At 41.7% G+C, this 26,756-nt stretch overlaps 3 protein-coding genes across 5 annotated transcripts in view; 1 reads left to right on the top strand and 2 right to left on the bottom strand.

The window, feature by feature from the left end:
* VAMP7 (vesicle associated membrane protein 7) overlaps window positions 1–532 on the bottom strand; it is a 282,802-nt gene extending 282,270 nt beyond the window's left edge. The window contains exon 1 of the mRNA XM_070291950.1: window positions 82–532. The gene's annotated coding sequence lies outside the window, so the exon portion shown is untranslated. The remainder of the gene's footprint in view (window positions 1–81) is intronic.
* The window catches only part of SPRY3 (sprouty RTK signaling antagonist 3), a 126,597-nt gene extending 126,051 nt beyond the window's left edge, over window positions 1–546 (bottom strand). Inside the window, exon 1 of the mRNA XM_070291944.1 lies at window positions 82–546. The gene's annotated coding sequence lies outside the window, so the exon portion shown is untranslated. The remainder of the gene's footprint in view (window positions 1–81) is intronic.
* The window catches only part of TMLHE (trimethyllysine hydroxylase, epsilon), a 71,892-nt gene that overhangs the window by 704 nt on the left and 44,432 nt on the right, over window positions 1–26,756 (top strand). For 2 of the 3 annotated variants that reach the window (XM_070291941.1, XM_070291940.1), the window contains exon 2: window positions 11,234–11,415. In XM_070291941.1, coding sequence (XP_070148042.1) covers window positions 11,235–11,415 — 181 coding nt within the window. In that variant the 5' untranslated portion in view covers window position 11,234. Of the gene's footprint in view, window positions 1–5,248; window positions 5,362–11,233; window positions 11,416–26,756 lie in introns of those variants that run through there. The other variant, XM_070291942.1, reaches the window with a different exon arrangement.

Here is a 26,756-nt window from a genome sequence, read left to right as displayed (position 1 = left end):
GCGCTGGCTTGCAGGCCCGGGGAGGTGAGACAGTGGCCGCCCCCACCCTGGCTGCTTGGGCCCCGGGGCGGTGGTACTTACCTTCACCCTGGCACAGGAGAAGGCCACTTGTTCCTTGCTGCAGGGCTTCCGTTACACGGTGGGTGGCACTTGCGCGACCCAGAGCCCGTAGATCAGCGCGTGGTCTGCAGGACCCAGTGCTTGGGAACAGCTTGCAGAGCTGCAGCAGACTCGCTTTGGGACTGCTGCCCAGAGGACATAGCCTCAAACTCCAGCAGACTTCCCCGCCCTGGGTCTGTCCTTCACTGTGTCCAGCTTTCAGCGAATCCCTCCCATCTCCATGCTTCGCCTGGCTGGGCAGTGCAGTGCAAGCTGGAATTCGGTTGTCTGCAGGACCTTGCAGCACCGACTCTTTCTTGCTAATGTTTTCTGCCCAGATGGTATCCTTTCTCGGCCCCTCGGGAGCAGGAAACCTAGCAAGAGGCAGGGTAGGGCATTGGGGAAGTTAGGCCAGGAGATCTCTCTCTGTTATGCAAACAATTCTGCAAAGCCCAAGGAGGCTTACTTACTTTACCACCTGCGGGGAAAACTGGAAACATTAATTCAATGCTTTGGTTTAATGTTAACTCCAAAGAATGCCCTTCTGAATGCTTTACCGTTAAAGAGTTTAACCAGATGATAAATCATTGTCCAAAACCTTATGGGTTGAATGAGCATTGTACACGGTCTGGCAAAGTCTAATCAGAAAGATTTGGGTGACTTAGCTGTGTAATCAAACACTGCAAGACAGACCTGAGCTCTCATATGGAGGAATGCTTTCATATGCCATTCCCATAGAGTTGTCTTTTAGGGTTGCCTCTTAGCTTGGTATTTTCAGGAAACACCGTATTAAAAATTCCACTTGATTTTGCATTAACTATAAGGGCAAAGGAGAAGGCAATGGCAACTCACTCCACTACTCTTGCCTGGAAAATCCCATGGACGGAAGAGCCTGGTAGGCTGCAGTCCATGGGGTTGCGAAGAGTTGGACACGACTGAGCAACTTCACTGTCATGCATTGGAGAAGGAAATGGCAACCCACTCCAGTGTTCTTGCCTGGAGAATCCCAGAGACGGCGGAGCCTGGTGGGCTGTCGTCTGTGGGGTCGCACAGAGTCGGACACGACTGAAGCGACAGCAGCAGCATAAGGGCAAAGAATTAGAAACCCTATGGAGGGACATGATGCTGTCCCTCTAATTCCTTCTCATTAAGGAACTAGTGACAGTGATAATGGCAACCATATATTATGCAAAACACTAATCTTCACAACCACAAGAGGTAAATGTGTTTATCTGTCGTGATACTTAAAGATGTTATACTTTATCTCATAACCAGTATGATGAAGGGAATGTTCAAAGGGTGGGTTGAGTCTGGGGGTGTCTTTTGCATGTCCCCCTATTTCTGAGAAGAATGGTGGACTGTGAGGGATCACTTTCTGGTTTTAGTATCTGTATGCGGAACCACAAACAGCTCTGTATCTCTGCTTGTCAACTTTGGAGACAGCAGTAAAATATCCAAACTGATCACTCACTCTCTGCAGTGTTTCTGGCAGCTGTGTTTTCTGCCTGCCAGGATGAGGTAGGGTGGGGCAGACGTAGGCCCTGGGTGAATACACCCCTTCTGATGGGAAGAGTCTCTTTCTGCTTGGAGCCAAAGTGAACATGGATCCACAAGCTGGGCACCATTGTGACCCTCTCTCTACAACACCACATGTCCCCTGTGCTCATATGGGCTATACATGCACCTGCCGTTGCCCACGTGTAAAGAATTTGCAGGACAATTTACAGGCTTTGGGCAAAATCTGGTCTCTGCCACACCTGCAGGGTTGAAACAAGGAGTGGCTGCTGGGTATGAAGGCGAGTGTCCTTTAGGATGGGGGACCTGATAATTTCCCAAGTGATCAACTGGGTGAGAGGGAACTTCTGCTAGACATCTGCTGAGCTGACCTTTTGGGGGAGCGTAGGACTGACTGACTGGCAGGACCCTGTGGAGGCTTTGGCCATATTTTTCCTCTGTTCATTCACACTGTCATTCTGAAGACAATCAATGAATACTTCCTCTGTGCCAGGACGCTGATCCACTCTGAGATGAGCAGCACAGGAGGACAGTAAGTTTGAGACAACAGGAATTCAACTTGAAGCACGCTAAGTCCAAGGCATCCTCACTCTTCCTCGTTCCTAATATCTGATCAGTGCAAAATCTTGCCACTTCTGCGTCCTGAACATTTTTTTTTGTAAACCCACTCACTTCTCTTTCCTCCTGTTACTCAGAATTTCAACCCAGCAACACTCTCCTTTTCTGTTAATTACAAAACTATATTAAAGGATCCAAGTCTTTGCTTGACCCTCAGTCCTCATGGGAAAATCTCCACTCCTACCATAACCACAATAGCAACATCAACAACATACAGCAGCTCAATGAGGCGTGTATGACCCCTAATGAATAATCAAACACACGAACTTTCTGTTTTTCTCTCCTTCCCAAAGTGTTTTTAAAATTTTGTATTGAGATATAATTTACACACCATAAATTTAACTCTTTTTACATGTACTTTCAAGGATTTTTAGTAAATTTATCAAGTGGTGCAACCATCACTGCATCCAACGTCAGCTATTTCTGTCACCTCAATAGCATCGCTCTCTTGCCCATGTGCATTTAGTCCCCATTACCATCTCAACCCCCTTAACAACCACTAACCCACATGGTTTTACATGTTTACATTCACATGCACCACCAGCACCATATAAAAGTTCTAATTTCTCTACATCCTCACCAATATTTTGTCATTTTTCCTTTTAGAAGATGTATAGCTGCCCTTGTGGATGTAAAGTATTATCTCATTTTAGATTTGATGTACATTTCCTTAATGTAAAAATATTGAACATCCTTTCATCTGTCTTGTCCATTTGTAAATGTTCTTTGAAGAAATGCCTATCTAATATTTTGCCCATTTTTTCAGTTAGGTTATTTCCTTTCCTATTATCGAGATGTCAGATTTTAAAAATATATTTAGGATACAAGTGCTTTATCAGGTATATCATTTGAATTTTTTTTTCCTATCTGTGACTTGTCTTTTCATTGTTTAAATATTTTTAGTTTTTTTCATTTTTTAATGATGCCTTTTGAAAAGCAAAGGTTTTGAATTCTGGTTAAGCTCAAGTTATCATTTTTCTTTTGCAAATTGTGCTTTTTTGTGTTGTGTCTAAGAACTCTTTGCTTAATCCAAGGTCATGAAGATTTCCTCCTATATGTTCTTCTGAAAGTTTTATAGTTTAATCTTACATTTATTTCTAATCCATTTTGACTTCTTTTGTGTGTGTGGTGTGAGGTAGGCGGTCTAAAGCCACCTATTTTTTAAGCTGAAATATATCCTACAATACCATATTACTTCCAGGTATGCAATATAGTGATTCGATATTTCTATACATTATGAAATTATCACCCTGATAAGTCCAGTTACCACCTATCACCATACAAAGATATTATAATGTTATTGGCTATATTCCCTATGTATACATTATGCCCACACAGCTAATTTATTTTGTATCCAGAAGTTTGTACCTCTTACGATCCCTTATCTGTTTCTTTCATCCCCCATTACTTCCCTCTTCTCTGGCAACGGCCAGTTTGTTTTTTGTATCTATGAGCCTGTTTCTGTTTTATTTATTCATTTGTATTGTTTTTTACATCTGACACATACCTGAAATCATATGGTATTTCTTTCTCTCTTTGACTTATCTCATTCAGCACACTACTCTCTAGGCCCATCAGTGTTATTGAAGATGGCAAGATTTCATCCTTCTTTATGGCTGAGTAATATGCCATCATATGTACATATCACATCTTCTTTGTCCATTCCTCCATCAATGAACACTTAGGTTGTTTCCATCTTTTGGATTTTGTAAGCACTGCTGAATTTGGGGGCGTTTGGAGAGAGGACCTTCAGTGTCCACTCTTGAGGTCACTGGCCCCTGGGAAAGTCTTGCTGGACACCATGCAGGTGCAGAGTAGGACTCCCGTGCCTTACCCCACTGGGCCCCTGGGTAGACGTGCCAGGCCCTTGGGTACCCATTCGCCTTGTGATGTGCGGGCCCTGGCGGGCGGTGGTCATCTCTGTGAGTGGACAGGGCAGCGTTCTGGGCTGGTGATGGATGGATACATCAGTCCTGCTCAGGGGGGCATGGTGAGTCCCCGGGACCCAAGAGCACCATTTTATGCCATGTGCTGCGGCAGCTGCTGGCAATTGTGATTCAGACTTGAACCCGAGGGACACAGTAGGTTCCCCCATCATACCAGCTGCATCTTAGGAACCACCACTGTGGAGGTGCCAGCCGCCTTACTGGGCAGCTCGGAGAGGCCACCTTGCCTCCATGCCTCCATGGCAGGAGGTTCCATGTGACAGCGCTGCTCCAGATCCTTGCACACACATGTGCAAGCACAACCAGCCCCAGAAGAAAGCCCATGCCACCCCAGTCCAGTTCTCCAGGCCGGGCTATGTTCTCATGCAAATGTGCCAGAGGCCCAAGCTCTGAGCCCTGTCACCTCCTTGCAGCCCCAGCACAGGCAGGAGAGAATAGTGCCCCTTACCCATCCAAGTGGGTGAGCTGGCTGTGAGTAATCCAGGAGGGCTTCTGGTGTGGGTGCTGGCAGCAGGGGGGGAGTGGGGAACCCTTTGAACCCAGTAGAGTGACCATCTCTGACCCCCCACTGGATGCCCAACACCTGGGAAGGCCTCAGTGTGCTGGGAAACCATGGAGCTTTCCCCCAAGGCCTGCTTGCTTTGGGAGACTTTGGTTCTCTTGACCTTCCTCTTGCATTCTCTAGAACATTCTGGCCCAGCTGAGCAAACAGGGGGTTCTGCATTTGGCCCTGGGCTCCCAGGGAAAAGTCATTCCAGTTCCTTTTGCCCTGACCACACACCCACCCGTCTGATCCCTCCAACCTGTAGTCACAGGTCTATTGTCTTTGGGGTTTGATGGTGGGTTTCTTTTTGGACTGTGCAGCTGGTGGGATCTCAGTTGCCTGTGCCTGTGCACTCAATTGCTAAGTCGTGTCCATCTCTTTGTGACCCCATGGACTGCAGCCCGCCAAGCTCCTCTGTCCATGGGATTGTCCAGGCAAGAATCCTGGAGTGGGTGGCCATTTCCCTCTCCAGGAGATCTTCCCCACCCAGAGATCAAACCCTATCTTGCATCTCCTACATTGGCAGGCAGATTCTTTACCACCTCACCACCTGGGAAATCTACCTTAGTTCTCCCTGACCACAGATCAGACCCCTGCCTCCTGCAGTGAGAGTGCAGAGTCTTAAGCAGTGACCACCAGGTGAGATCTCAGGATTTGTGTTTTCTAGAGGGGACGTGGTGATTTATTTTAGGGGGCAGGTCTTTGCCCACTTAGGGGTCATGGCTGGCAGGCATGTGATCCTCAAGGATGGTGGGGAAGGAATGGGCTTGGTTACAGACTCAGCAGATGCTGAAAAGGTGGGAAGGGAAGGCTGTGGGTGGCACCCAGGGTTATCCAGGGAGCTATAAGCAGCATCAGTGTCTGGGGGTCCTGTTCCCCCAAGGCCCAGGGGTCCTCCCTTTGCAGAAGCGTGGGGCCCAGCTGCTAAGGTGGGCAGCCGACCTGTTGAGCGCATGGTTGAACTGACACTCGCTGAGACTTCCTCTTCTGAGCCTGGACTCGGGAACAGCTGGCTATGATCATACTCTATTGCTCAGGAAGGGACATGTGTTTCTCCTGATGGAGGAGGGCCCATTGTAACAGAGGAGCAGTTGAGGCTGGGGGCATGCTTGGGGAGCTTTCACTCCTTCCCCAGACCTTTTGCAGAGAATGAGAGGGTGCTAGGGTCCTCCCCCACCTGACTCCTAAGCTGTCACCCATCAGGTAGGCCCTTCAGGCTTTAGAGCTGTGTTGTAACATGCTTGAGAGTGGGGTGGGGGTGGGGCAGGGAAGGACCCAACAACTCCCCTTCCTGTCCCCACAGTTTGGAATGTGAAGTTTTGCACTTAGCTGTGCCACCTGTTGGTTTAATAAAAGTGGCTCAGAACCACTCCCTTTGTCACCGAGCCCACCTGGCCCTGGGACAGATACCTGCATCAGGTTATTGGTGTTCAGAATCTCCCAAGGCTGCTCCCTGGAGAACTTTGGGGTTGGCCAGCATATCGTCTAGTCCCTACAGATTTAAGGTGTTACTATATCCATGCCAGGCCTCCCTGGTGGGCCGCTGGTGGTCCCCAGCTGCCTGACACCCCCAAGAATTGTGGATGTATTGGCTCATTCCCACGGTCAGCACAGGTGGTGCTAGTGGTAAAGAATCTGCCTCCAGTGCAGGTGATGTGAGAGAAGTGGGTTCGATCTCTCAGCCGGGAAGATGCCCCTGGAGGAGGGCATGGCATCCCGCTACAGTATTCTTGCCTGGAGAATCCCATGGACAGAGGAGCCTGATGGGCTACAGTCCATGGGGTTACACAGAGTCAGACAGGACTGAAGCAACTTAGCATGGAGTGTGAGCATCCCTACGGCAGTGGCAGGATGTATGAGAACCAGAGAAGACAGAAGGGAGGATTTTAGGAAGCATAGCTCTAGCTTATGAATTAAATTCACGTGGAAATGTTTTCTGAGGGTCACAACTAATGATCAGAATCATTAAAAAAAATTAACGCTGCGTTGAAACATACAGGTGCATATATGTTTTCAAGTTATTGTTTTTGTTTTTTAAGGTACATGCCAGGAGTGTTATTGCTGGATCATATGGTATCTCTGGTTTTAATTTTTTAAGCAATCCCCGTACTGTTTTCCATAGTGACTGTACTGATTTATATTCCCATCAACAGTGCTGGAGGGTTCCCTTTTCTCTACATCCTTGCCAATACTTGTTACTTGTTGGGTTTTTGATAATAGCCATTATGACAGATAGGCAGTGGTATCTCATTGTGGTTTTGATTTGCATTTACCCTCTTCCACAGAAGTTAGACCTACATCATGACACAACAACTCTCCTGGACTTCTCAGACTCTGTCTCTATTTTCTGTCAAACGTTTCCCCAGATAAACCACTTGCATAATCTGTGCCTGTCATGGCACCTCCTTTTCAAAGGACCTGGCCTAATGCAGTTGTCAACGTTATACATTGGGATATTTCTCATAGAATATACATTTGTGGCTCCTCTCAAATATGGCAACATTAATACTCTCTGGCAATAATTAGCTAGACCTGAGTAGTGGCTAGTATTTTTGGACAGATCAAGCATTCTTCGATTCACCCCTCTCACCACAGTCCCCTATTGTCTCTTATGCTTCACCTATTTCTGTTTCTTGCCTAGACCCTGTGGGCATTTAATTTTGAGACCTCAATGTAAAGGAGCATCCTCTTAACTCATGCAGTCCAATATATTCTTGCACTAGTTAAACCCAGACAAAGATATGCATGACAGATACAATCTCAGCTTAGAGCTTTTACTTTGACCTCCTTTAAACCAGAAAAATATCATCATGAACAATTCCCTTTTTGTTCAAATGTCATTTTTCTCAGTAAAGTCTACCCTGATCACCATGTTTAAAAGTCCTACTTCCTTCAGCACACCCCTTTATCCTGCTGCATCGCCCTGACTGCCTTCTTATATTTATTGATTATATTTATCTTTGTCCTTCCACTAGAAGATAAGCTCCATGAAAGCAGGCATTTTTGTTTGTTTTGTTCCCTGATAAATCCCAAGTGCCTAAAATAGTTTCTGGCACAAAGTTGACCCCCAATAAGTATGTGTTAAATGAATTGAGCAGGAATAATGAGAGGGAGAAATACAGTAGGCAGAGGAAACCACATATGTGAAGGCACTGAGGCACGGGGCAAGATAGATGGGGCCAAGAGATGCGTCAATAGTTTTAGTTTTGTCTGCCCTCAAGGAGCTCTCAGCGAATGGAAGAGAGAAGTAATTAAATGGGTAATTATTGGATATGTTGTAAGCTCATAAGGGTATACACAAAGCGCTGTGAGAACACTGAGTAGGCAGCTCCTAACTCTTCCTAGGGGGGTTAGGAAGATTTTACAAAGGTGACATTTGAGCTAGGTCGCAGGCAGGAGAGTGATATGCTGAAATTGTTTTAAGAAAATTAATCTGGCAGTAGTATGGAAGGTGGATTGGAATATGGATAGAATGGAGGCAAGGAAACCATCTAGTCTATGGCAGTAGTCCAGGTATGAGCTGATGAAAGCATCTATAGGAATGGAAAGAGAAGAACAAATCTGAGAGACATTTGAAAGGAAAAATTGACAGAGGCTAAATGGACTCGGCTTTAAGCCTTTTAAGAGGGAATGCTTCTTCCTTAGCAATAACCATGCAAAGGTTCAGATTGACCTATTATGTAATCGCTTACTCTGACTAGAATTTCTAGCAATTGCTATTCTCCAAAAGTTTCTCTTAGGATGATTGATACTTGATGGACCTTAATTTACATTAAGATGGAGTTAGACTCTAAAGATTGGGAAGCTCTCAAAAATATCATTTGACCATGGAACAGCAAATTATCCTATTAAAGGAGAAATGAGGGAAGCCATGGGTTGCAGGGGAAGTTTTACAATGACCTCATAGGTGCTGTTTTTCTTTTTAAAGAATGATGTATAAACAGCGAAAAGAAGGATGAATATAGCAGATGGCACGTGCCTAAAGGATTAGTATTTGGAAGGATTAAGGCCCAAAATTACCTTGGGCTTGTATAAACACGTATTTGCAAAGGCAGAACAATGTTAACTATGTTCTCAGAAGGAAGAAGTACATGTGTCCTGGGTTGGATAAGTTATAACTTGATATTGTTTAACAATTCCCAGTGATCAAAAGAATTAATAAGAATAAGGGAAGATGCTTTAACACTGAATTTATATAAGTATACTACCACTTCTAACAAAGAAGAAGGAAGTTTTCAATCTACTAATCAATGAGTTAAATATGTCCTTGGTTAGCTTCTAGAACAGATTTTCAACTAAACGAATACCTGGAAAATTGCTAAGTTATCAACAAAGACATTCCACAGAGATCTAATTTTATTAGAGGTGTTTATGAAAATATGACAGCTATAACATGTACATTGAATGAATGCAGTTTCAGTAAGATTTTAACAAGTCTTTTATGATACCCTTGGGAACAAGAATTATGAATCCATATTGGTAGGTTATATAATTAATATAATTATATATTAATAACCATACTCAAAGAGTGCTGATTGCAGACCATAAGCAATGGAAGAGTTTGAGATGGCCTATTGCAAACCCTACCTTTGGCTTGATTTCATCAACACTTTCATTACTTAAGTTAAGATTTATAGCAGACACCTTATCAGATTTAAAGATGCTATGAACCTCAAAGAAAATTAATTCAATCCAATGTCCACAAATGTTTATGAAATTCTCCTAAGTACTAGGAACCATGCTAGATATTAGGGTATAAACATAAATGACCCATAGGTTTCCTGTTGAGATGTATCCAGGTCTTACTGGTAGGAAAGCATAAAAACATATAATTTCTTTTTTTTTTAATTTTTGCAATCATCATTTAATTTTAGAGCATCTACATTCCCTGCAAAAAGAAACTGCACACATATTAGCTGTCATTCCCCAATTCCTCCCTACCCACTGCTCCAGCTGGAGACAAGCACTAATCTACCTTTTATCTCTTTGAATTTGCCTTTTCTGGACATTTCATATAAATGGGATCATATAGCATATGGCCTTTTGTGTCTGACTTCTTTTTGTTTATATCGGAGTATAGCCAATTAACAATGTCATAACAGAAAGGCATACAATTTCAACAAAATGTATTGAGATGGAAGACAGAGGCGTAAACAGACTGTTATGAGAGAACTAAAGAAAGCTGCTAGTTCATTCTGAGAATCTAGGGAAGAATTCTTAGATGAAATCATATCTCCACTGATTCTTAAAAGATGAATAGAAGAGAGTAGGAAGGGCTTCACTTTAGAGGAACAAATAGCATGAACAAGAGTTTCTCAAAATTTATAGTGAGTCTGGGAAACTATGAACAAATAAGTACAAGGAAGTAAATAATAGGAAGTCAGGCTGAGAGGTGGCTTAGGATCAGGTAATTGGAGGCATTACCTAATATGATAACTAAATTGGACTTTTCCCTGAAGACCTTGTGCTTAGTTGCTCAGTCATGTCCAACTCTTTGTGACTCCCATGGACTGCAGCCTGCCAGGCTCCTCTGTCCATGGGATTTTCTAGGCAAGAATACTGGTGTGGGTTGCCATGCCCTCCTCCAGGGGTGAAGACTCTAACCTATTTCAGAAACCTCCCTCAGTCATCAGCAAATTATCTTATATCTCTAGCTATGGACTTGGTATATGTGATTGGTTTCATCCCCCATCAGCATGAAATTCAGTTCCTTTATCAACTTTTACCACATAGTAACATGTACACATCCACTCAAAGCAAGCATTTTTGCAAGGAGTTATTGAGAAGGTTCACATCAAGCTCCATATAGCTTCTCTGGCATGACCTTCGTTTTTTCCCACAAGATGAATGAATTCCTTTTAAGATCATATGCAAATGGTGTTATTTTTTTTAATATTTATGAAAGCATCACACTCAGCTTGTCGTCAACTCCGAGAAAGGTATAGTTTATCCCTAATAACAATAATGATGAGGATGATTAGAATGATAGTAGCTGACATATATAGGTCTTACTATGTATACAGTTCTAAGTACACTAAACCCATGAGATAAGTATTATTGTTATACTCATTTTACAGAACAGGAAACAGAGTCACTGAAAGTTTAAGAAACTCCCACAATTACACATAATCAGTGGAAAAGAAAGTTTCAAGGCATCAAGATGAGGATGATCGATAGTGTCACAGTGATGAGTCCCAGAAGGACAAGATCTAAAAGGCAACCCTTATATGTGGTTGGAAGATTAGAATTAGTGATTTTCTAAAGAACCACTTCAGTTAGATAGTGGGATGGAAGCAAGATTACAGTGCATAATACGAGTGGCTGGTAAGAAAATAGAAGTAATGGTTATCGACCACTTATGGTTAGCTTTTCAGAATTTCTCCTTTAATGCTCTGTGGTTGAGATAAGAAAATCAATTATTTTACATAGTTACATATGTAGTGTTATTCCTATTAGCCTTATAAACCTTGTTTTATATTGTTACTAACACTGTCGTTGTTGAATTTTCTAGGATGTGGTATCATAGGTTGTCCCACCTACAAAGCAGGCTCCAGGACCTGCTGAGGGGACGGGTCACACATTGGGCCCTTCAACAGTCCAACTTCAAAAGCTTATTTCCACTAGCCATCTATTGGCACCATACAGCCTCCAAGTCTCTGAATTGTGTTTGGCAGCAACATGAAGATCATTTTGGTAAGACGTGTAGAGACAGATACTTTATTTTTAATTGTGATAAAAAAGTAACATAAAATATATCATCTTAACCATTTTAAGTGTAAACTTCAGTAAGTGTAAAGTATATTTACATCGTCGTGCAGTGACATACTCTTCATGTGGACTGAAAATACTTTCTGTGGAGTTGTGACAACTTCTAACCATGTATTTCCAGGATTCTTTTACAGGTTGTGAGAAAAACAGAAATAATATGGGGTAATAGTAAAATCTCATCCCAGCTAGGGGAAGGGAGCTCTGCCATGGTCCACCCCACTTTGTCTCCCCAGGTCATCTAAGGAAAAAGGAAAGAAAAAATCAAAGCCTCAGTATACAGGGGAGGGAGCTTCCCTGGTGGCTCAGTGGTAAAGAATCCGCCTGACAATGCAGGAGACATGGGTTCAATCCCTGGGTCGAGAAGATGCCTTGAAGGAGGAAATGGCAAACCACTGTAGGATTCTTGCCTGAGAAATCCCATGGACAGAGGAGCCTGGCAGGTGTCACAGAGAGGTGGACATGATTGAACAACTGATCTTGAGTGTACTATACAGGGGAGAAAATTTCAAAGACATAGACTGGAAATTCTACAGCCAGGGAAGGTGTTAGGTGGCAGAGGGGCCAAAAGCTTTACTCCTGTGTTTTAGTTTCCTGGCACTGCTATGGTAAATTTACCATGAACTAGTCAGCAGAGAACAGCAGAAAAATTTATTCTTTCACAATTCTAGAGGTAGAAAATCTGAAATGAAGTTGTTGGCAGGGCCATGTCCTCTCTGAAGGCTCTAGGAGAGAATTCTTTCTTCCCTCTCCTTGGTGTCCTTTGGCTTTCGGCAACATCACTCCACTGTTTGCCTCCATCATTACATAACCTTCTTTACTGGGTCTCTTCTGTGTGTTCCAATTTCTCTCTCCTTATAAGGGCACCTTCGGTGGATTGAGGGCCCACCCAAATCCAGTATGACCTCATCCTGTCTTGATTATCTTCAAAGATGCTATTTTCAAATGAGGTCTCATTCACAGGTATTAGAGGTGAGAACTTCAACATATCTTTTGGGGGAATACAGTTCAACTCACAATACTCTGGAAAGGGCCAAAAACAACTGTGAGGACCATACTCCCAAGACACAGACCCACAATGCACTCCAAAGACTTAGACTTAATCCCAAGATCAGAGAATTCCCTTTCCTCCCCCGACTCCAGCAAGCTGATAAGTCTTCATTAAAATAGCAGTGGATGACAGCTACAAACACTGTCTTGGACATGAAGCACCAAGAAAAGGGGCAAGGCCAAGAGGGGAGGTAAAAACAAGATCACTAAAGGGATTTAAAGCCTCTGGTACCCATAGACAGAGCAAACATCAGACACAGTGCAACTCTTGGCCAGATTGATATAAATAGTCACCATAAAGTCCTATTTACTTCAGTATCTACTGCTCTATACAGTATGTCTGGCTGTCAACAACAAGCACAAAATTACAAAACATACATGCTAAAAGGCAAGAAATAACACAAGTTGAAGAGAAAAGGCACCATCAGAACTAGACTCACATGTGACATATGTATTGAAATTTTTCAGTCAGGAAATTTAAAATAACTGTGGTTAATATTTTAAGGATTCTAAATGGAAGAGGTAGACAAAGTGGAAGACCAGATGGATACTGTCAGCAGAGTGATAGAAAAATACAAGAAAGAATCAAAAGGAAATCAAAAGCATAGTAACAGGAATGAAGAATGACTTTGTGGGGCTTATCAGACACACCCATGAATAAAATCAGTGAATGTAAAAATAGGTCATTAGAAATTACCTAAACTGAAATGCACAGAGAAAATGAGAGTAGAAACAAACAAACAAAACATAACAGAGTATTCAGAAAATGTGGAATGATATCAGAAGTTATATAATATACATGAATGGAATAGTGAAAGAAGAAAGAAAGAACTAAGCGGAAGAAATATTTGACGAAATAATTTCTGAAAGCTTTCCAAAATGCATGACGATGCATGACACCAAACCACATATCCAAGAAGCTTAGAGAAGCTTAGGATATGTTTTAAAAGCCCATGCACACACAAACACAACCCCACACTTAGGCAAAAGAGCAAAAACAGAGAGCAAATCTTGAAGGCAGTCAGAGGAGAGAAAAACACTTTACCTACAGAGAAAGACAGATGAGAATTATATAAAGTTCTCATGAGAAGCTATACAAGCAGGAACACAATGGAATGACAATTTTAAGACATTAAAGGGAGGAAAAAAACTACCACCTATGATTCTATATCCAGCAATCCTTCAAAAGTGATAGAGAAATAGACTTTCTCATCTAACTTCTCAAAATATTGTAAAAGAATTTCTTCTGGCAAAAGAAAAATGATATAGGTAACAAACTTGGATCTACATAAAAATAAAGAGTGTTAGGAATGAAGATAAAAAACAAACTTTTCTCTTTCTGAATTACATGAAATTTTAACTATTTAAATGGTAATAGCAATGTGTTTGGAGAAGGCAATGGCACCCCACTCCAGTACTCTTGCCTGGAATACCCCATGGGTGGAGGAGCCTGGTAGGCTGCAGTCCATGGGGTCGCTAAGAGTTGGACACGACTGAATGACTTCACTTTGACTCTTCACTTTCATGCATTGGAGAAAGAAATGGCAACCCACTCCAGTGTGCTTGCCTGGAGAATCCCAGGGACGGGGGAGCCTGATGGGCTGCCATCTATGGGGTCGCACAGAGTTGGACATGACTGAAGCCACTTAGCAGTAGCAGTAGCAGCAATGTGTTTGGTGTTCATAGCACATATAAAAGTGAAATAAGTGAAAATAATATGACAGGATAGGAGGGAGAAATTAGGAATATTCTATTTATAATACCAAGTTCTAACTAGGATGATGAGGAATCAGAACTCTTTTTCATAGCTAGTGGTATGCAAAATACTCTACAACTTTGAGTGACACTTTAGATTTATCTAAAAGTGGGCTTAGATTATTTAAAATGTACATTCTAAACATTTGGAAGAATAATTTTAAAATGTTTTTTAAAATAGTGTGAATAATAAGTCAATGGAATCATAAATAGACAATGAAAATCAGAAAGAAGAAAAAAGAAAGGAAGGAATAAATACAACTATAGAAAGCAGCAAGAAGGCAGATTTAAAGTCAACTATATTGGTAATCTCTTCAAATATAAATTGTCAAAATACAAAAATTGTCAAAATGAATCAAAAAATATTCACCTATATGTTGTCTACAAGAAACACACTTTAAATGTAAAGACTCAGGATAAAAGTTAAGGGATGAGGTAGGGACAGAGGATATATGGATCTCTCTGAACTTTTGTCTCAGTTTTGCTGTGAACCTAAAACTACTCTAAAAAATTATAGTCTACTTAAATATTTTTCTTTAACTTAAGTTGTTGTTGTTCAGTTGCTCAATCATGTCTGACTCTTTGCAACCCCATGAACTATAGCACACCAGGTTTCCCCTGTCCTTTACCATCACCATATCCTGGAGCTTGCTCCAACTCCTGTCCACTGAGTCGAGTCGATGATGCCATCCAACCATCTTGTCCTCTGTCATTGTCTTCTCCTCCTGCCTTCAGTCTTTCCCAGCATCAGGGTCTTATCCAGTGAGTCAGCTCTTCCCATCAGGTGGCCAAAGTATTAGAGCTTCAGCTTCAGTATCAGTCCATCCAGTGAATATTCAGGGTTGACTTCCTTTAGGATTGACTGGTTTGATCTCCTTGCAGTCCAAGGGACGCTCAAGAGTCTTCTCCAACACCACAGTTCATCCAACACCACAGTTCAAAAGCATCATTTCTTCGGTGCTCAGCTTTCTTCATAGTCCAACTCTCACATCCATACATGGCTACTGGAAAAACCATAGCTTTGACTAGGCAGACCTTGTCAGCAAAGTAATATCTCTGCTTTTTAATATGCTGTCTAGGTTGGTCAGAGCTTTTCTTCTAAGGAGAAAGTGTCTTTTAATTTCATGGCTGCAGTGACCATCCACAGTGATTTTGGAACCCAAGACAAGAAAGTCTTTCACTGTTTCCATTGTTTACCCGTCTATTTGCCATGAAGTGATGGGACTGGATGACATGATCTTTGTTTTTTGAATGTTGAGTTTTAAGCCAGCTTTTTCACTCCTCTTTCACTTTCAGCAAGAGGCTTTTTAGTTCCTCTTTGTTTTCTGCCATAAGGGTGGTGTCATCTACATATCTGAGATTATTGATATTTTCCCCTGAAATCTTGATTCCAGCTTGTGCTTCATCCAGCTTGGCCTTTTGCATGATGTAATCTGCATATAAGTTAAATATGCAAGGTGACAATATGTAGCCTTGGTGTACTCCTTTCCCAATTTGGAACCAGTCCGTTGTTCCACTTCCTGTTCTAACTGTTGCTTCTTGACCTGCATACAGATTTCGCAGGAAGCAGTTAAGGTGGCCTGGTATTCCCATCTCTTTCAGAATTTTCCACAGTGTGTTGTGATCCACACAATCAAAGGCTAGAGCCAGACATCCTGGAGTCCAAAATCAAGTGGGCCTTAGGAAGCATCATTACGAACAAATTAGTTGAGGTAATAGAACTCCCACTGAGCTATTTCAGATCCTAAAAGACAATTCTGTCAAAGTACTGCACTCAATATGCCAGCAAATTTGGAAAACTCAGCAGTGGCCGCAGGATTGGAAAAGGTCAGTTTTCATTCCAATCCCAAAGAAGGGCAATGCCAAAGAATGTTCAATTGCATTCATCTCACACATTAGCAAAGTAAAGCTCAAAATTGTCAAAGCAAGGCTTCAACAGTACATGAACCGAGAATATTCAGATGTTCAAGCTAGATTTAGAAAAGACAGGGGAACCAGAGATCAAATTGCCAACATTTACTGGATCATAGAAAAGCAAGAGAGTTCCAGAAGAACATCTACTTCTGCTTTATTGACTATACTAAAGCCTTTGTGTGGAAAACAACAAACTGTGGAAAATTCTGAAAGAGAGATAAAAGTAGAAATAAATCCACAATTGCATTTGCAGGTTTTAATACATCTCTCAGTAACTGATGGGCTTCCCAGGTGGCTCAGACAGTAAAGAATCTGCCTGCAGTGCAGTTCGATCCCTGGGTTGGAAAGATCATCTGGAGAAGGGGATGGCAGCCCACTACAGTATTCTTGCCTGGAGAATTCCATGGACAGAGGAGCCTAGTGAGCTACAGTCCCTCAAGTCACAAAGATCGGACACAACTGAGCAACTAACATGCATACATACACACAGTAACTGATATATTAACTAAGTACCATGAACCAACTTCATCCAGTTGGCATTTATACAACAATCCATCCAACAACAGTAAAGTTCACATTGTACTGAAGTGTGATGAAGCATTCATAAAGGTAGACGACATTTTGAGCCAAAAGCTCAAAATTTAAAGGACTCTAAAAAACATATAGAGACCATAATGGAAAAAAAAACAACAAACAAACTAGAAATCAATAACAGAAAGTTAGAAAAGTCACAAATATTTGGAACTTAAATTATACACTACCTTTAAATGTATAAGAAGTCTCAGTTCAGTTCAGTTCAGTCGCTCAGCCGTGTCCGACTCTTTGCGAACCCATGAATCGCAGCACGCCAGGCCTCCCTGTCTATCACCATCTCCCGGAGTTCACTCAGATTCACGTCCATCGAGGCGGTGATGCCATCCAGCCATCTCATCCTCTGTTGTCCCCTTCTACTCCTGCCCCCAATCCCTCCCAGCATCAGAGTCTTTTCCAATCAGTCAACTCTTCGCATGAGGTGGCCAAAGTACTGGAGTTTCGGCTTTAGCATCATTCCTTCCAAAGAAATCCCAGGGCTGATCTTCAGAATGGACTGGTTGGATCTCCTTGCAGTCCAAGGCACTCTCAAGAGTCTTCTCCAACACCACACTTCAAAAGCATCAATTCTTTGGCGCTCAGCCTTCTTCACAGTCCAACTCCTACATCCATACATGACCACTGGAAAACCCATAGCCTTGACTAGACGGACCTCAGTCAACAAAGTAATGTCTCTGCTTTTGAATATACTATCTAGGTTGGTCATAACTTTTCTTCCAAGGAGTAAGCGTCTTAATTTCATGGCTGCAATCACCATCTGCAGTGATTTTGGAGCCCAAAAATATAAAGTCAGACACTTTTTCCACTGTTTCCCCATCTTTCCCATGAAGTGATGGGACCGGATGCCATGATCTTCGTTTTCTAAATGTTGAGTTTTAAGCCAACTTTTTCACTCTCCTCTTTCACTTTCATCAAGAGGCTTTTTAGTTCCTCTTCACTTTCTGCCATAAGGGTAGTGTCATCTGCATATCTGAGGTTATTGATATTTCTCCCGGCAATCTTGATTCCAGCTTGCGTTTCTTCCAGTCCAGTGTTTCTCATGATGTACTCTGCATATAAGTTAATAAGCAGGGTGACAATATACAGCCTTGACGTACTCCTTTTCCTATTTGGAACCAATCTGTTGTTCCATGTCCAATTCTAACTGCTGCTTCCTCACTTGCATACAGATTTCTCAAGAGGCAGGTCAGGTGGTCTGGTATTCCCATCTCTTTCAGAATTTTCCACAGTTTATTGTGATCCACACAGTCAAAGGCTTTGGCATAGTCAATAAAGCAGAAATAGATGTTTTTCTGGAACTCTCTTGCTTTTTCCATGATCCAGCAGATGTTGGCAATTTGATCTCTGGTTCCTCTGCCTTTGCTAAAACCAGCTTGAAAACATCAGGAAGTTCACGGTTCATGTATTGCTGAAGCCTGGCTTGGAGAATTTTGAGCATTACTTTACTAGCGTGTGAGATGAGTGCAATTGTTTGGTAGTTTGAGCATTCTTTGGCATTGCCTTTCTTTGGGATTGGAATGAAAACTGACCTGTTCCAGTCCTGTGGCCACTGCTGAGTTTTCCAAATTTGCTGACATATTGAGTGCAGCACTTTCACAGCATTGTCTTTCAGGATTTGAAATAGCTCAACTGTAATTCCATCACCTCCACTAGCTTTGTTCATAATGATGCTTTCCAAGGCCTACTTGACTTCACATTCCAAGATGTCTGGCTCTAGGTGAGTGATCACACCATCATGATCATCTGGGTCGTGAAGCTCTTTTTTGTACAGTTCTTCTGTGTATTCTTGCCACCTCTTCTTAATATCTTCTGCTTCTGTTAGATCCAGACCATTTCTGTCCTTTATCAAGCCAGTCTTTGCATGAGATGTTCCCTTGGTATCTCTAATTTTCTTGAAGAGATCTCTAGTCTTTCCCATTCTGTTCTTTTCATCTATTTCATTGCATTGATCACTGAAGAAGGCTTTCTTATCTCTTCTTGCTATTCTCTGGAACTCTGCATTCAGATGCTTATATCTTTCCTTTTCGCCTCTCTTCTTTTCACAGCTATTTGTAAGGCCTCCCCAGACAGCCATTTTGCTTTTTTGCATTTGTTTTCCATGGGGATGGTCTTGATCCCTGTCTCCTGTACAATGTCACGAACCTCATTCCATAGTTCACCAGGCACTCTATCTATCAGATCTAGGCCCTTAAATCTATTTCTCATTTCCACTGTATAATCATAAGGGATTTGATTTAGGTCATACCTGAATGGTATAGCAGTTTTCCCTGCTTTCTTCAATTTAAGTCTGAATTTGGCAATAAGGAGTTCATGATCTGAGCCACAGTCAGCTGCTGGTCTTGATTTTGTTGACTCTATAGAGCTTCTCCATCTTTGGCTGCAAAGAATATAATCAATCTGATTTTGGTGTTGATCATCTGTGATGTCCATGTGTACTCTTCTCTTGTGTTGTTGGAAGAGGGTGTTTGCTATGACCAGTGCATTTTCTTTGCAAAACTCTATTAGTTTTTGCCCTGCTTCATTCTGCATTCCAAGGCCAAATTTGCCTGTACTCCAGGTGTTTCTTGACTTCCTACTCTTGCATTTGAGTCCCCTATAATAAAAAGGACATCTTTTTTGGGTGTTAGTTCTAAAAGGTCTCGTAGGTCTTCATAAAACCGTTCAGCTTCGGCTTCTTCAGCATTACTGGTTGGGGCATAGACTTGGATAACTGTGATATTGAATGGTTTGCCTTGGAAACGAACAGAGATCATTCTGTCATTTTTGAGATTGCATCCAATTACTGCATTTCAGACTCTTTTGTTGACCATGATGGCTACTCCATTTCTTCTGAGGGATTCCTGCCCCCAGTAGTAGATATAATGGTCATCTGAGTTAAATTCACCCATTCCAATCCATTTTAGTTCACTGATTTCTAGAATGTCAACGTTCTCTCTTGCCATCTCTTGTTTGACCACTTCCAATTTGCCTTGATTCATGGACCTGACATTCCAGGTTCCTATGCAATATTGCTTTTTACGGCATCGGACCTTGCTTCTATCACCAGTCACATCCACAGCTGGGTATTGTTTTTGCTTTAGCCTCATCTCTTCATTCTTTCTGGAGTTACTTCTCTACTGATCTCCAGTAGTGTATTGGACACCTACAGACCTGGGGAGTTCCTCTTTCAGTATCCTGTCATTTTGCCTTTTCATACTGTTCATGGGGTTATCAAGGCAAGAATACTGAAGTGGTTTGCCATTCCCTTCTCCAGTGGACCACATTCTGTCAGACCTGTCCACCATGACCCGCCCATCTTGGGTTGCCCCGCGGGCATGGCTTGGTTTCATTGAGTTAGACAAGGCTGTGGTCCTAGTGTGATAAGATTGACTAGTTTTCTGTGAGTATGGTTTCAGTGTGTCTGCCCTCTGATGCCCTCTTGCAACACCTACCACCTTACTTGGGTTTCTGTTACCTTGGGCATGGGGTATCTCTTCACGACTGCTCCAGCAAAGCACAGCCGCTGCTCCTTACCTTGGACGAGGGGTATCTCCTTACCGCTGCCCTTCCTGATCTTCAACGTGGGATAGCTCCTCTAGGCCCCTCAGTCTAAATGAAAATGAATATACAACTTATCAAAATCTGTGGTAAGCTACTAAAGCAGTAGTTGGAGGGAGATGTATGGCAATAAATACACAGAATCTGTGCAAAAAAGCTACAAAACACTGATTAAAACTGAAAGAACATAAATAACTGAAAACACATTCCATAACCATAGATTAGAAGACTCAATATTGTTAAGATGTGAATTCTCAGTATGTTCTACAGGTTCAGTGCAATCCCACTCAAAATCCCAGCAGACATTTTTTATACATATTGACAAACTGATTCTAAAATGTATGTGGAAAGACAAAGATATCAGACTAGCCAGTGCACTTCTGGAAAAAAGTAAAAATACTTAAATTTCCATAATAAGGTTGACCCTTAAACAATGCAGGGGTTAGGGGTACCAACATTTTGAGCAGTCAGAAATCTGATTGTAATTTAGAGTTGGTCCTCTTTATGTATTCAGTTTGTTCATATATGTGGTTATGCATCCACAAATCAAACCAACTGCAAATCATGTAGTACTGTAGTATTTACTATTGAAAAATTTTGTATGTAAGTGGACCCAAATCATTCAAAGCCACATTTTTCAAGGATCTCTTTGCAGTCCAAGGGACTCTCAAGAGTCTTCTCTAGCAGCACAGTTCAAAAGCAGCAATTCTTCGGTGCTCAGCTTTCTTTATGGTCCAACTCTCACACCCGTACATGACTACTAGAGAAACCATAGCTTTGACTAGACGGACCTTTGTTGGCAAAGTAATGTCTCTGCTTTTTAATAAGCTGTCTAGGTTTGACATAGGTTTTCTTCCAAGGAGTAAGTATCTTTTAATTTTATGGCTACAGTCACAAAATTCAAAGCATTCTCTGTTAAAAAGACTGTTAAGAGAATGAAAAGAAAAGCCACACAGACTTGGAAGAAATATTTGCAAACAACATACCTGAGAAAAAATTTTGAAAAGACCTCTTAAAAGTTGAAAACAATCCAGTTTTTAAAAGGGTATAAAGGGCTGAACAGACACCTCACCACAAGAGAAAAGCATGGCAAATAGATATATGAAACATGCTCAACATTGTTTCAAATTAGTAAATGCAAAATAAACCCACAATGAGATGCCACAAAACACCTGTTAGAATTACTACAATCCAAGAAAACTGGCGATGCTAAATGCTGACAAGCATGCAGAGCAATAGGAACTCCTGTTCATAGTTGGTGATAATGCAAAAATGGTACAGCCATTCTAGAATAAAGTTTGGTAGTTTCTTATAAACGTGGACTTGCCAACAGTTGCATTTCTAGGTATTTACCCAACTGATTTGTAAACGTATGGCCACAGCAAAAACCCGCATGTAAATAACCACTTTATTCATAATTGTCAAAAGTGGGAAGCTATCAAAATACCCTTCAACAGGTCAATTAGTAAACTATAGTACATCCATGCAATGGAATAAAAAGGAATGACATAAAATCTATTAAAGGCAAAACTATAGGGACAGAAAACAAATCAGTTAAAGATAAGTATAGAGGGATTGCTAGAATGAATCAATGTATTGCATTATATTTGGAGACATCAGTAAACTCATGTTTAGCCTCATATAGAGAGATGTGAAGATACAGAAATAATTCCATTTGGCCCTTGAACAATGCAAGAGCTATGTGTGCCAATCCTCTGTGTAGTTAAAAATGTACATATAACTTGTACATTGCCCTCTGTATATGTGGTTCCCCTCTATCCACATTTCTGCATTCTCGAACTGAACCAACCACAGATTGTATAATAAGTAGTATGTACAACCAGTCCATTCTAAAGGAGATCAACCCTGAGATTTCTTTGAAAGGAATGATGCTAAAGCTGAAACTCCAGTACTTTGGCCACCTCATGTGAAGAGTTGACTCATTGGTAAAGACTCTGATGCTGGGAGGTATTGGGGGCAGGAGGAGAAGGGGACAACAGAGGATGAGATGGCTGGATGGCATCACTGACTCGATGGACGTGAGTCTGAGTGAACTCTGGGAGTTGGTGATGGACAGGGAGGCCTGGCGTGCTGCGATTCATGGGGTCGCAAAGAGTCGGACACGACTGAGCAGCTGAACTGAACTATTGAGAAAAATTCTGTGTATCAGTGGACCTGTGTAGTTCAACTCTGTGTTGTTAAAGGGTCAAGTGTATATGTTTTTACACATAGATTAGTATATTTTCTAGCTCAACCCATTAAGAGGTCCTGGGAATAAGGACACCCCAGTAGCAATGAGCACACCCAGATCTTGGTTTCTAATACCATTCTCTAGCGAAAGGAACCAACCCTTTGGAGATTGGATGATTCTAGGGCTGGGCCAGAGAAGATACAAGATGAGCCTGGAGCATCTTGTAGTTTCAGAAAGTAAGAAAGCTCAAAAAAAAAGAAAAAAATGATGAGGCAATGTTCAAGGGACACAGGAGCTAACTGAAAGAACTTCTAATGGCCAAACCTGGAACAGCTTGAGCAAGAAAATAAATGATATAATATTGGATTATAACACAAAATGTAAATATCCATGAATCCATGCTGATATAAATAAATGATTGAATAATCGGGAGAGTAGATAGAAATCTCCCATACAAAAGAATTTCAAATAACTTATATAGATATTCCTCCTCCCCCAGCAATGGAGGTGGATCTTAACTCCTCTGTCCTGGAAGGCAGGCTGTACTTAGTGATTTGCTGCTAAAGAATAGAGTGTAGAAGGAGCGGGGGAGAGTAACTCTTAAGAAGAAAAACCTAGCAAACACTACCTCTGATAGCATATACCAGTGATAAAAGTTCGGTAAGAAGGGCCCCTCACTTCTGTGGCTATCTCCCCCAAAACTTAAAACCCCTATTTAAACACAATAAAAGTATCAGATAAACCCAAATTGTGGGGTACTCTAACAAAATGCCTGACTAGTACCTCTCAAAACTCTCAAGATCATCACAACCAAGGAAAGTTACAGTCACCGTCCAGAGTAGCCTAAAGAGACATGACTAAATGTAACCTGGGCCCTGAATGGGACCCTGTGACAGAAAAATGAAATTAGGGGAAAACTAATGAGATTCAAAAATTAGGAAAGCAGTACATCAAAGCTGCATATTGTCACCCTGCTTATTTAACTTATATGCAGAGTGCATCATGCAAAATGCTGGGCTGGATGAAGCACAAGTTGGAATCAAGATTGCAGGGAGAAATATCAGTAACCTCAGATACACAGATGATAACACTCTAATGGTAGAAAGGGAAGAGGATCTAAAGAGCCTCTTTATGAAAGAGGAGAGTGAAATAGCTGGCTTAAAACTCAACATTCAAAAAATGAAGATCATAGCATCCAGTCCCATCATTCATGGCAAATAGAAGGGGACAAAATGGAAACAATGACAAACTGTATTTTCTTGGACTCCAAAATCACTGTGGACATTGACTGCAGCCATGAAATTAAAAGATGCTTGCTCCTTGGGAAAAAAAGCTATGACAAAGCTTCACAGCAAATTAAAAAGCAGAGACACCACTTTGCCAACAAAGGTCCATCTAGTCAAAGCTATGATTTTTCCAGTAATCATGTATGGATGTGAGAGTTGGACTATAAAGAAAGCTGAGCATGGAAGAGTTGATGCTGTCGAACTATGCTGCTAGAGAAGACTCTTGAGAATCCCTTGGACAGCAAGGAGATCCAACCAGTCAATCCTAAAGAAAATCAACCCTGAATATTCATTGAAAGGACTGATGCCGAAGCTGAAGCTTCACTATTTTGATCACCTGATGCAAAGAGTGGACTCATTGGAAAAGACCCTGATGTTGGGAAAGATTGAGGCCAGGAGTAGAAGGGGACAACAGAGCATGAGATGGCTGGATGGCATCACTGACTCAATGGACATGAATTTGAGCAAACTCCAGGAGACAGTGAAGGACAGGGAATCCTGGCATGCTGCAGTGCATGTGGTTGCAAAGGGTCAGATTTGACTGAATGACTGAACAACAACAAATGATTCAAATAAATTTGGGGATTTAATGAATAATATATCAATATTCATTCACTGTCAAAAATTTATTACACTATTATATGATAATACTAATAGGGGGAACTAGGCAAGTGTTATATGTGAATTCTTTGTATTTGCACCTTTTCTATAGACCTAATACCATTATAAAGTTAAAAACAAGCTTCTTAAGAGAGAGGGAATTGGAGAAGGTAGTGGAAACCTGAAAACCAGGGGAGTATTATTTTAAGATGGAAGATATTACAACACTTCACTGATGAGAATGATCCAGTACGAGGAGGAAATTTGATTCATAAATGAGAGTGTTGGCCTTAAGTGCGCAGATATTTAAACCATACTAACAAGAAGGAAGGCAGAATATATGTGTACAAATATATGTAAGTGGCTGGATGTGGACCATGGATTTGTGGAGATTGTCTTCTAATTACTTCCATATTCAAAAGCAAGGTCATCAGTTGAAAGTGGGAAGGGAGAGGTGGTATTGACAGTTTGAGGAGAGAAGAGACAATGTATAATAGTGTTCTCAGAGAGTGAGTGAGTGATTATACTAAAAAGTTATGCCAAGACTGGCAGTGTTGAGTACTCGGTATTTTTGATGATTTTGAAATGAAAGGAACCAACAGAGTTTAAATTTTTTTCTCTAACAATGTTTACCTGGTTCAGTTCAGTTCAGTTCAGTCACTCAGTCGTGCCCAGCTCTTTGCGACCACATAAATTGCAGCACGCCAGGCATCCCTGTCTATCAACAATTCCCGGAGTTCACTCAAACTCATGTCCATTGAGTCGGTGATGCCACCCAGCCATCTCATCCTCTGTCGTCCCCTTCTCCTCCTGCCCCCAATCCCTCCCAGCATCAGAGTCTTTTCCAATGAGTCAGCTCTTCACATGAGGTGGCCAAAGTATTGGAGTTTCAGCTTCAGTATCAGTCCTTCCAATGAACACCCAGGACTGATCTCCTTTAGAATGGACTGGTTGGATCTCCTTGCAGTCCAAGGGACTCTCAGGAGTCTTCTCCAACACCACAGTTCAAAAGCATCAATTCTTTGGCGTTCAGCTTTCTTCACTGTCCAACTTTCACATCCATACATGACCACTGGGAAAACCATAGCCTAGATTAGAGGGACCTTTGTTGGCAAAGTAATGTCTCTGCTTTTGGATATGCTATCTCGGTTGGTCATAACTTTCTTTGCAAGGAGTAAGCATCTTTTAATTTCGTGGCTGCAATCACCATCTGCAGTGATTTTGGAGCCCCCCAAGATAAAGTTTGACACTGTTTCCACTGTTTCCCCATCTATTTCCCATGAAGTGATGGGACCAGATGCCATGATCTTAGTTTTCTGAATGTTGAGCTTTAAGCCAACTTTTTCACTCTCCATTTTCACTTTCATCAAGAGGCTTTTGAGTTCCTCTTCACTTTCTGCCATAATGGTGGTGTCATCTGCATATCTGAGGTTATTGATATTTCTCCCGGCAATCTTGATTCCAGCTTGTGCTTCTTCCAGCCCAGCATTTCTCATGATGTACTCTGCATATAAGTTAAATAAGCAGGGTGACAATATACAGCCTTGATGTATTCCTTTTCCTATTTGGAACCAGTCTGTTGTTCCATGTCCAGTTCTAACTGTTGCTTCCTGACCTGCATACAGGTTTCTCAAGAGGCAGGTCAGGTGGTCTGGTATTCCCATCTCTTTCAGAATTTTCCACAGTTTATTGTGATCCACACAGTCAAAGGCTTTGGCATAGTCAATAAAGCAGAAATAGATGTTTTTCTGGAACTCTCTTGCTTTTTCCATGATCCAGCAGATGTTGGCAATTTGATCTCTGGTTCCTCTGCCTTTTCTAAAGCCAGCTTGAATATCTGGAAGTTCACGGTTCACGTATTGCTGAAGCCTGGCTTGGAGAATTTTGAGCATTACTTTACTAGCGTGTGAGATGAGTGCAATTGTGCGGTAGTTTGAGCATTCTTTGGCATTGCCTTTCTTTGTGATTGGAATGAAAACTGACCTTTTCCAGTCCTGTGGCCACTGCTGTTTTCCAAATTTGCTTGCATACTGAGTGCAGCACTTTTACAGCATCATCTTTCAGGATTTGAAATAGTTCCACTGTAATTCCATCACCTCCACTAGCTTTGTTCATAGTGATGCTTTCCAAGGCCCACTTGACTTCACATTCCAGGATGTCTGGCTCTAGGTGAGTGATCACACCATCGTGATCATCTGGGTCATGAAGCTCTTTTTTGTACAGTTCTTCTGTGTATTCTTGCCACCTCTTCTTAATATCTTCTGCTTCTGTTAGGTCCATACCATTTCTGTCCTTTATTGAGCCCATCTTTGCATGAAATGTTCCCTTGTTCTGTCCTTTATCAA

This window comes from Ovis canadensis, chromosome X (assembly GCF_042477335.2).
Source record: "Ovis canadensis isolate MfBH-ARS-UI-01 breed Bighorn chromosome X, ARS-UI_OviCan_v2, whole genome shotgun sequence".
Classification (NCBI taxonomy): domain Eukaryota; kingdom Metazoa; phylum Chordata; class Mammalia; order Artiodactyla; family Bovidae; genus Ovis; species Ovis canadensis.
The sequence above is the reverse complement of the archived record's forward strand: the minus strand, read 5'-3'. Positions and strand labels throughout refer to the sequence as shown.